This window comes from Myotis lucifugus, unplaced genomic scaffold, assembly GCF_000147115.1.
Source record: "Myotis lucifugus unplaced genomic scaffold, Myoluc2.0 scaffold_194, whole genome shotgun sequence".
NCBI lineage: Eukaryota > Metazoa > Chordata > Mammalia > Chiroptera > Vespertilionidae > Myotis > Myotis lucifugus.
This window is the reverse complement of record NW_005871242.1, coordinates 2376205-2387092: the sequence shown is the minus strand read 5'-3', so window position 1 is coordinate 2387092 and position 10888 is coordinate 2376205. Positions and strand designations below refer to the sequence as shown.

General features: G+C 40.5%; 2 protein-coding genes across 3 annotated transcripts in view; both read left to right on the top strand.

Moving 5' to 3' along the window:
• GINS4 (GINS complex subunit 4) overlaps positions 1–10888 on the top strand; it is a 15474-nt gene that overhangs the window by 466 nt on the left and 4120 nt on the right. For both annotated transcript variants that reach the window (XR_002831246.1, XM_006097065.3), the window contains exons 2-5: positions 284–394; positions 5725–5811; positions 7427–7540; positions 10627–10724. Coding sequence is in view for 1 of the 2 variants with exons in the window: in XM_006097065.3 (XP_006097127.1) it covers positions 299–394; positions 5725–5811; positions 7427–7540; positions 10627–10724 (395 nt within the window). In the remaining variant the exon portion in view is untranslated. The remainder of the gene's footprint in view (positions 1–283; positions 395–5724; positions 5812–7426; positions 7541–10626; positions 10725–10888) is intronic.
• The window catches only part of MBD3L1 (methyl-CpG binding domain protein 3 like 1), a 20904-nt gene continuing 20698 nt past the window's right edge, over positions 10683–10888 (top strand). The window contains exon 1 of the mRNA XM_023760813.1: positions 10683–10724. The gene's annotated coding sequence lies outside the window, so the exon portion shown is untranslated. The remainder of the gene's footprint in view (positions 10725–10888) is intronic.

Below are 10888 nucleotides of genomic sequence, written 5' to 3'. Positions count from 1 at the left end.
GGTCGTTCATATTCGAGCGGAGCACGGCCGTGCGAGAGCGCGTCTCGCGCGAGACAGTACTATTGCCTGGTGTGCGGGCGCTCAGTTCAGGTGTATGTGGGACACTTCGGGACTGATACCCGATCTAAGGTGTGAGGAGAGGCACAGAATGGAAAGGGCAGCGCCAATGCATTCTCTAGCTACTGCCAGTGAGCCTCTACACGCCCAGCTGTGGATACATAGTTGCCTGTTCTGGCAAATAAATGGAAAATGCTTAGGAGAGTATTGGTTCTTTTATTCTCAGTAGGTACCGGGGAAGATGACAGAGGAACTGGGTCTCCCGGGACAGGACTCTGATGGCGGTAGTGAGGAGGTGGTTCTAACTCCCGCAGAGCTCATTGAACGGCTGGAGCAGGTGAGCACCCCAAGTAGAATCCCCTTGCTCCCATCTTGGCCTTTTTATTCAGTCCAACTGTGCAAATGTCAGGAATCGGGAAATGAAGAAATGGAACTCAAGAGAAGAGGGACTGGATCTTCCCATCTACACAGAAATTAAAAATAGGGGTGCCAGCCTCTGCTAGAGACCTCATTATGTCAAATATAAATCCTCAGATGGGGCCAGGAGGGAGCAGCCTTGGGTACATTGACTAGAACAGTTCACAGAGCAAGCATTTGTGACGTGCAGGGACTACGGAAATGAGGTGGTGACTTGTACGTTTTTGCCTTAGTCCCTTGAAACATCTGCTGGTTCTCCTGTAGAATGCCTGGTTTAGCAAAAAACGACTGAAACACTTCTTTTTTTTTTTAAGAGAAACCTGGTATTATTATTATTCACCCTTTTCCTTCCATATACTTTATTTTTTCAACTGTTCTCTATATTCCACTTCTTATCTAAAATCATTTATAGGCTATCTCTCCATTCAGTCATAATAGCTATGGTTTGATTGTTTCCTGTGTGCCAGTAACTGTTATTTACAATTACTATCTTGTGAAGCTATGGTGTTCAGACTATCTGTATTTAAATTCCTCCATGCCGCTGGTCTATTATGTGACCTTAGGCAAATCACATAGCTTGTCTCAAGCACGTCTTTGACTGTAAAATAGAATTAATAATAGTAGCTACCTCACAGAATTGTTGGGATTAAATGAGATAATACACATATAAAGTGCGTAGCATGTTATATTATCTGACACATGATAAACTCTCGTTGAATATTAGCTGTGAGTAGTAATAATTCTTACAACCCACTAAGGGAGGTATTGCTGTTATCTCCATTTTACAGATGAGGAAACTGAAGCTTAGAGATTTGTAAAGAAATTTACCTAAGGTCACACATTGGCAGCAGAGCCAGGAAATAAACCAGGTCTCTGGCCACAAAATGTATGTTCTTCTCTTAAAATACATTTTTATTGATTTCAGAGAGGAAGGGAGAGGGAGAGAGAGATAGAAACATCAAGGATGAGAGAGAATCATTGATTGGCTGCACGCCCCCTACTGGGGATTGAGCCCACAACCCGCGCTTGTGCCCTTGACTGGAATCGAACCCTGGACCTTTCAGTCCGCAGGTCGACACTCTATCCACTGAGCCAAACCAGCCAGGGCCAAAATGTATGTTCTTAATCCACTACACCTACTGCCTTATTCTTGCCTACTCCCTTTCTAGAACTCACTCATGTTTGTTACTTTAGTACTTGTATTCTTCATTCTTTCCTACCATATGTGCCATCATAATTTTAAAATTATATCCTAATCCTTACTATATAGTAGTGATTCTTAATTTGTTTTTATATCACAGACTTTTTTAAAAAGCTGGCCCTTCTTCCCAAAATAACACATCTATATATCCATGCAAAATTTGGCGTATGATTTTAGGAGGTTCACAGACACCCTAAAATCTGCTCTCCTAGTTTGTGGACCTCAGTTTAAGAGCCCCTGATTTATTAGGGAAGAATTCATTGAACAAAAAGCACAAGGCATAAAGGAAAAAACTGATAAATTCAACTAAATTAAAGTTAAGAACTCTTGTTTTTACACCTTGAAAGTAAAAAGACATGCCACAAAATTGGGAGAAAATATTTGCAACAAATATAACTGACAAAAGATTAGTATCCACAGTACATAAACAAACTTTACAAACTGACCAGTAGAAAAATGAAGTCTTAACAGGCATCTCCCAGAAGCAGAAAGCAGGATGGCCGACAGTCATATAAAAAGATTTTCAACCTTTTTAGTAGTCAGGAAAATTAAAATTTAAATCCCAATGAAATATCACTTCATACCCATCAGATTGGCAGAAATGAAAAAAATGAACAATATAAAATATTGGGAAGTGCACTTGTATACTGCAGGGAGCATATAAATTGATACCATCATTTTGGAAAATAATTTGTTATTGTAAAGTTGAAGGCCCACATATCTTGTGGCTCAATCATTCTACTCCCTGGTATATACCCTAGAGAAAACTTTCATGTGTACTCCAGGAGGCATGCACAAACTGTTCATAGCATTGCTTGCAATAATACTGTAAACACCCCAATATCCTACAATAGAATGGATTGGATAGAACAATAGAATGGATAAAAAAAATTATGGCATATACACACAATGAGAAAACAACAACAATAAAGTGAATAAAAGATAGCTCCTGCTACAGCATGGATAACAACCAGGAACATAGCATAGAACAACAAAAAATACATTGCTGAAGAAATGATTAAATTCAAACTTTTTCAAAACGATTGTTGAAGGAAGAGCTTGTCAGCTTGGATGATGTGGCACACACTGATGTGCTGCATGTGCCTCAGTGATGTTAACCCTTCACTCCCGGGCAGCCAGAGCCACCAGGCTGGGTGTCATCAGGGCTCCTGGAAGGCAGCCTGAGGATAGTGGCGTCTGACAGCACAGCCTCAGCTTGGCAGTGGGCGAGCATGACTTGTTCCTCTGGCCTGATGCTCTCCTGCAGTGCCCTGAGTGCAGCCAGGGAGTTGGTCCACCACCTGGACAGCTTTTGCAGACACAGACTGAGGCTGCATAGCCTAAGAAGCACCCTGACAAGGGCCACTGATAAACACAGCTCCAGGAGTATATATGGGGTATTCCTGAATGTCTGTAAAAACTGACTTGAAAGTTATTACCTACAGTGCATAGTTTTTCATTTTAATGACTAGAGGCCTGATGCATGAAGATTCGTGCAAGAATGGGCCTTCCTTCCCCTGGCTGCCAGCACTGCCTTCACTCTGGCCCAGAGCCACCTTTCTGTCTTTGCTCCAGCCCGGAGCCGCCTTTCTGCCTTCCCACACTGCCCAGAGGCCCGGAGCAGCTGGGGCGGTACGGAACGTTGATGATGCAAGCGTCCCACCCCATCCCTGGCCCCTCAACACCTGTGTATGCAAATTAACCGGCCATCTATGTTGTGTTAATTTGCATACTCCTGATTGGCTGGTGGGTGTCGTGAAAGTACGGTCAATTTGCATCTTTCTCTTTTATTAGTGTAGATTGTATTAGTTTGCTAAGACTGTATGTCAAAGTACCACAGACTGGGTGGCTTAAAGAACAGAAGTTTATTTTCTCAACTGTGGAGGCAAGAAGTCTAAAATCAAGGTGCTGCTGATTGGGAAGTGCACACACTGTATACTGCAGTGAGCATATAAATTGATACAGTCAACAGGTTGATTTCTTTTGAGGCCTATCATCTAGGCTTGTAGATGGTCGTCTTCTCCCTGTGTCTTCACATGGCTTCCCTCTGTGTGTCTGTGTTCAAGTGTACCCCTCTTAAAAGGACTCCAGTCATATTGGATCAAGGTCCACGTAAATGACCTCATTTTAACTTAAAGACCCAATCTCCAAATACAGTCACATTCTAAGGTACAAGGAGTTAAGACTTCGACCTATGAATGAGGGGTGGAAGGAGACACACTTTAGCCCACAACATGAACAGATTATCATTAAAAATGTTGATCAAGAACAAGATGTAGCCCTAGCCAGTTTGCCTCAGAGGATAGAGCGTTGGCCCGCGGACTGAAAGATCCTAGGTTCAATTCTGGTCAAGGGCTCGTACCTCAGTTGCAGGCTCAATCCTCAGCCCTATTTGGGGCGCATGTGGGAGGCAACCAATCAATGTCTCCCTCTCACATCAGTGTTTCTCTGTCTCTCCCCCTCCCTTCTGCTCTCTCTCAAAATCAATGGAAAAATATTCTTGGGTGAGGATTAAAAAAAAAAGAACCAGATGTTGTCATTTTAAATATAGAACCTAATTATTAAAAAAAAAAAAAAAAAAGAAGACCATGGATTTAAACACAAATTTTTTACTGAAAATTTTGAAAAGATTTAATTTTAAAGTTTTATACTAATATTCCCCCCCGTTTTATATTTTATCATAATTTCATAATATAAATGAGAAATCTCATCCCCAAATCTAGTCCATTTTACCCCAGTGTACGGTACCAGCACTATCATTTTTAAAAAAATGATAGCTGGTTTTTTTTCATTCCTTGTCATGTAAAAATTGGAAAGCACTACTAAGAGTTAAAAACAAATGTAGGGAAACTGTACAGAATATTAAACACCAAATTCAGGCTAATGATTACCTCTGAGAAGGGAAGGACACAGAAACTTAAAATAATGACAATGTTTGATAATGAAGTTAAATGTACACAGATATTTATATTACTATTCTTCATGTTCATATGTATTTTATAAGTATTTTGTAACTATTAATATTTAATAAAGTCAGTTAAAAAGAAAAACTTCTTTATAAGTTTTCCATGACAGTTTGCTCTTTCATTCATTATACTTCTTGTCTTTCTGGGTAACTTCTGCAACACTAGTACAGAAGCTTGAGCACCTGAAAAAGTTTATGATAGTAGCAATACCCAGTACTTAAGAATGTGTCTTGATGGTGATAATTGGAGAAGCAGAGACTCAATGATGTCAAAAGAAATAAACTGAGCCTAATTGGCATGTAATTCTGAGCTGTGCTAAAACTAAATTTTCTGTATCTGAAAGATAAGTAAACATTTCCTCAGTCACCTGTGGGCATTTTCATTTTCTAAGCCTTCGTAATTTCTGAAATGCACCAAGCATCTGTGCCTGAGTCATAAATTAGGGATTTAAACTCTTGTTCCAAAGCTGTTTAATAGATGAATATTCACTTCTATTGCCATTCTTTATATTCTTGGACATTAGTAAATAACTTAATCTGTGTTTTCTCATCAATAAGATGAGGTTAACTATATTTTTTTCCTCTCAGATATTATGATGAACAAAAACTATTTGCAAAGTGCTTTGAGATTCAGGAATGAAGAGATGTATAGATTTATTAGTGTTACTGCATCTCCCCAAATAGATAGGTGCTAGTGCCCCCTGGTGGAAATTGCAGGTGAAGGGAATGTGTTGATGCTACTTGGTAAAAGGTACTGTTTGAACACCAGGTGGTGTTACTCTCAGCAACAGGTTTTCTAACAACATTTTTGAAGTGAACAGTGATTTTTTTGTAATGTTGGTTAAATATAAGGTTGCAAACCCAATTTCCTACTAAAAGAAATGGAAAAACTGTTATTAAACAGCTTGCCTTCAGCACATTTCCACATTTCCAGTATTTCCAACTGGTAGGCAGTTTTCTTTACCTGAAACAGCTGTGATTTTCATGGGGTATGTACTGACTTACAGGGTTGTTTTGCTCCATTATGAGTAGTGTGTGTGTGTGTGTGTGTGTGTGTGTAATTTTTTTTGGTGTTGTTTTTTAGGCTTGGATGAATGAAAAGTTTGCCCCTGACCTTCTGGAAAGCAAGCCTGAAATTGTGGAATGTGTCATGGAACAGCTAGACCACATGGTAAGAACTGCTTATCCCAGGGTTATAAAGGAGGAGAATATTAAAAGAGTTTGTCAGTATAGTGAGAGGTCTGATAGCAAATCTCTTTTGTTTGGCCCAGTCTAGTTTGTTTTTAAGTATTGAATTAGTTATCTACCTTTACAAAGCATGAAAGTACCTGTGAATATCTGAATATCAGCTTCCCATGAGAAGTCTAAAAACCTATCATCACCAGCCCCATGTTTTTATACGAAAACAGCTGACCAAGGCAAGGTAAGGGCCTCCGCCTTTCAGTGAAGTCTCAGTGCCCCATAGTCCCTAACTGCTCACCTTTCTCCTATATCAGGGGTCCTCAAACTACGGCCCGCGGGCCACATGCAGCCCGCTGAAAACATTTATCCGGCCCGCCAGGTGTTTTTGCCACCGCTGCCTGTCCTGCTTAGCAGCCGACTCGTCCCGGGCCCGCAGTGCGCATGTGTGGAATGTCTGAGGGACAGTGAACTGGCCCCCTGTTTAAAAAGTTTGAGGACCTCTGTCTATATCTTACCTGCCTGTTCCCAGTAGACATGTGAGTTTGTGGCCCTTGTCTTAGATGAGCTTGGCCTAAGTCATTATCAACCTCAGAGTAGCTTTAAAACATCGATATTTTATGGTTTCTCAATTGATGTTTTAACTACTTTTTAGACTTTAGACCAGCCGTGGGCAAACTACGGCCCGCGGGCCGGATCCGGCCCATTTGAAATGAATAAAACTAAAAAAAAAAAAAGACCGTACCCTTTTATGTAATGATGTTTACTTTGAATTTATATTAGTTCACACAAACACTCCATCCATGCTTTTGTTCCGGCCCTCCGGTCCAGTTTAAGAACCCATTGTGGCCCTCGAGTCAAAAAGTTTGCCCACCCCTGCTTTAGACGTTTCTTCTATCTGCTGTATTATCTCCTTTACAATTGGGTTGGAGTTCTTGTAGGCCCTTCTGACCAATCATATTCAGATTCGATTTAACTATTCTAAAAGTACAGGTACACCTAGTTTATATGTGTGTTTTAATATATTTTTATTGAGTTTAGAGGGAGGAAGGGAGAGGATATAGAGCTAGAAACATCGGTGAGAGAGAAATATCGATTGGCTGCCTCCTGCATGCCCCCCACTGGGGATCAAGCCCTCTCTGGGCATGTACCCCAACTGGGAATCCAGTTATGACCTCTTGATTCATGGGCCAGTGCTCAACCACTGAGCCACACCATCCAGGCCAGGTACACCTAATTTTATTGCACTTCACATGTGTTGAGTTTTTTACAAATTGAAGGCAAGACCCTCCCACCCCCCACCAGCAAAAAGATTATGACGCGCTTTATTGTGGTCTGGAACAAAACCCACAATATATCTGAGGTATGTCAATGAGTATTGTTTGAACTTTATGTGATAAGACTGAAGTCATATATTATTTGTGTAATTAAGGAATTAAAATAGAACTCTTGGGAGTATTTTGTTCTCCTTTGACCTAAATGTAGTGTTCGAGCCCTCAACATTGCCAATGATGATGGTCCTTGTGGGCTCTGTGTAGATTAAACAAAGAAGGTTCTTAGTCTTTGAATATCATGTTTTTTATAAACTTCATTTTCCCTTTTAATAGGAAGAAAATCTCAGGAGAGCAAAGAAGGGGGACCTGAAGATCAGTATCCATCGAATGGAGATAGAGAGGATCCGTTATGTCCTTAGCAGCTACTTGCGGTGTCGGCTCATGAAGGTTTGACATGGGGATATCTGTAGGCATTAAGGCGATGCAGTCTATAATATAGACAGAACATCTTGGGGAAAACTTGGGCTGGGGCCTGGGAGGGTCCAGGCCCTGAAGATGCTGCTGAGGTCCAGTATCAGGGTAGCTAAAGAGTAAGAGGACAAGAGATTGTTCTGGAGCATAGAGGGAACATGTGCTGCACACCTCTGGGAACACATTTTTAGCCAACTTTTTGGCTGTGTGAATGGTGTCCCCTGGAGTTACAGCCTGGCAGTGCTGCCTTGACAGTCAACCAGAGTCTGCAGCCATCTAACTTGTAAAAATGCAGAACATTCCTATTTTGTATGGTATCTGTTTTAACCCTAGAAAGTTCTTCTTGAAGTTTCTTCTCTGGCTCTGCTTATCCCCTTAGTTATCACTGAATGAATACATGCTCCTACATAAGAATTCTTTAGACATCTGAAAACAGTTCACGAGTCTCATTGAACCCTCTCAGTTAAATGTTTCAACCATTTATTTCCATTTACTCTCCTGGTCTCTTCCCTACAAAGTTCTAGTTGGTCAGTATCCTTCTTTAATTATACCACCTGAACTGAATACAATATTTCAGTTGTAGTTTGATCATGTTTGTGAAAAGCAGGATGGTCACTTCCCTTATTTTGGATATTAAAATGGTAATAATACTGCCTGGTATTACATTAGTATTTAGGAGACTCCTCACACTGAGCTCACATGCACTCATTGTAAACTTTAACCGTATCTGAAGTTTTTAAGTTATTGTTACCCCATCCTGTCACCGTCTGGTATTTGTATGGCTGGATCTTTGACTCTTAAATGTAGGGTTTGATACTTATCCCTCTTAAGCTTAACTTATTAAATTGGGCCATTTCCATGGTCTCTAGATCCTGATCTTGTCACCTAATGTATTACTCTCTCTTAACACTTTATGTCATCGCAAGTTTGATAAGTATGTCATGAAACATCTTACCTGACTCCTTAAATAGGTCTGGGCCAATGATAGGATATTCCACCAGAGGCTTTCCCTACCCATTGACATCTCTCCGTTGAATCAATATTTTTTGTTCAACTGTTTTTGAGTCTCCCACTCTATACTGTCACCCAGCCCCAGGTTTACAGTTCGTTCCCAAAGGTGTCAGAAAGACATTATCATGTTTTGAAAATATTGAGACACCCCCAACTGCCAGGCCACTCCCTTTTCTGTTGTTTTTTGTATAAATCCTCTTGGTGTTAACTACTTACTTTTCTTTGAATTCATAAACCATCTTTTAAATTATCTATTCTAATATAATGCCACATATCAGGGTTAAGGACACTAATCTGTATGTGTAGATTCCCTACCTTCTGTATTTGGGAAATTTTCAAAAGAACTAATTCTTCTGAGTTTAGGAAACTACATAAATTTTTAGTACACTAAGTGATACAGTAGTAGTAGCAATTTACATATAACAGGAGAAAGTTCTTTGTGCACTTAAGTCCCATATAAATGCTAATATAATTTATCCTGGAACATAATTGATCCAAGCCAAATGACTTACTACTCCTTTAAATAAATAACTGCTTGCCTAGCCAACATGGCTCAGTGGTTGAGCATCGAACTATGAACCAGGAGTGCACAGTTCCATTCCCGGTCAGAGTACATGCCTGGGTTGTGGGCTCGATCCCCAGTGGTGGTTGTGCAGGAGGCAGCAAATCAATGATTCTCTCATCATTGATGTTTCTCTCTCTCTCTCTCTCTCTCTCTCTCTCTTCCTCTCCCTTCCTCTCTGAAATCAATACAAATATATATATTTTTAAAAGAAAAAATAAATAACTGCTCCTTTAGCTTGGGCTTCAGTTCCTCCTTGCCATTGTCATTTCCCTGCTTATATCACTGACTTCAGACAACAGGTCATGTCTTTGACCTTCCAGGTTCATGTCTTTTTGTAGCTTTTAGCTATTTTTTTCCCCTAGTAGTTCTTCGCATTTTTTTCCAAGCCTTACCTCATTGTAGGCTTTATGCTTGCTGTTTACATTTTTATAATTAAGTGTCACTGTTCTATCTACTTCTGTATTCTGTATGCATCTTTCCAGCTTTTGTATATGTTTCATCTCATAGAATACCCTGTACAATTACATAGGATGTTAAATAATATACCCTTTTCTTCCTCTTAAATATCATTTACAATTGTATTTTCAGATTATCTTTTATGAAAGCTGTTGGAAGCTACCCATTGTCTTCACTATCAGAAAAGTGTAAACAAGAATCCCGGAATGCTGGTGAACCTTGAGCTCTGGCAAGGGCCAAAGCTATGCACCAATTGTTTAGTCGAGACAATTGTGGCTCAAGCAATTTCCTGACAAAATAGTCTCAAAGTAAATCTTTACTAATATTTACTGACCTTTAAGATAGTCTGTCTATTACCGGAATTGCCTGCCTGACTAAGGGCAATGGGTGTATCCAAAATTGAATAAAGGTTGGCAGGGCCTGGGCACCAGCGAAGTCCTTCCCCTAGCGTTGGACTCTCCGCCTGGCCCCCAATTTCCAAATTATTATTTCTTGTCTCGTCTCATCATTTGCCCGCAGCCCTTCTCCAGATCCCAAACCCTAAGCCACACGGGATGTGGCTTCTCACAGAAAGCATCTAATTAGTTTTAGAGCCCTTATGTTTCCTCTGAATTCTTTGAAACCTACCTTCTTGCAGTCTAGAATATAGGTCTTATTTTTAAAAACAGTCTTGACAAGGAAGATTTGCCATTGTTGAAGTCAATTTTTGTATTAACTTCAACCTATTTCAGGAAACTAATGCCTGGCCGGTGTGGCTCAGTGGTTGAGTGTTAACTTCTGAATCGGGAGATCACGGTTCATTTCCCATTCAGGGCACATGCCCAGATTGTGGGCTCCATCCCCAGTGTGGGGCGTGCAGGAGGCAGCCAATCAATGATTCTCTCTCATCATTGATGTTTCTCTCTCTCCCTTTCCCTCTCCCTTCCTCTCTGAAATCAATAAAAATATAGATTTTTTTAAAAGAAAACTAGTATGTTTGACACTTGAGTTTTGACAGGTGTTTTCATGATGATTTTCATTTATCCCACAGATAGAGAAGTTTTTTCCTCATGTCCTTGAAAAGGAGAGAACACGCCATGAGGAGGAGCCTTCCAGCCTTTCTCCAGAAGAGTTTGCCTTTGCCAGAGAGTGAGTGAGCAGTGAGTGTGGGCACTGCCTTTCTTTCCCCGGCCTGTGAGCATGAGTTTTGGTGGTTGTGTCCACAAAACTGATCTCAGAGCCATTGTCTGTCTGATAGTCCTGGTGGCTCCTACCAGTTGGGTTGTCATAGCGATTTTAATCTATGTATTTCA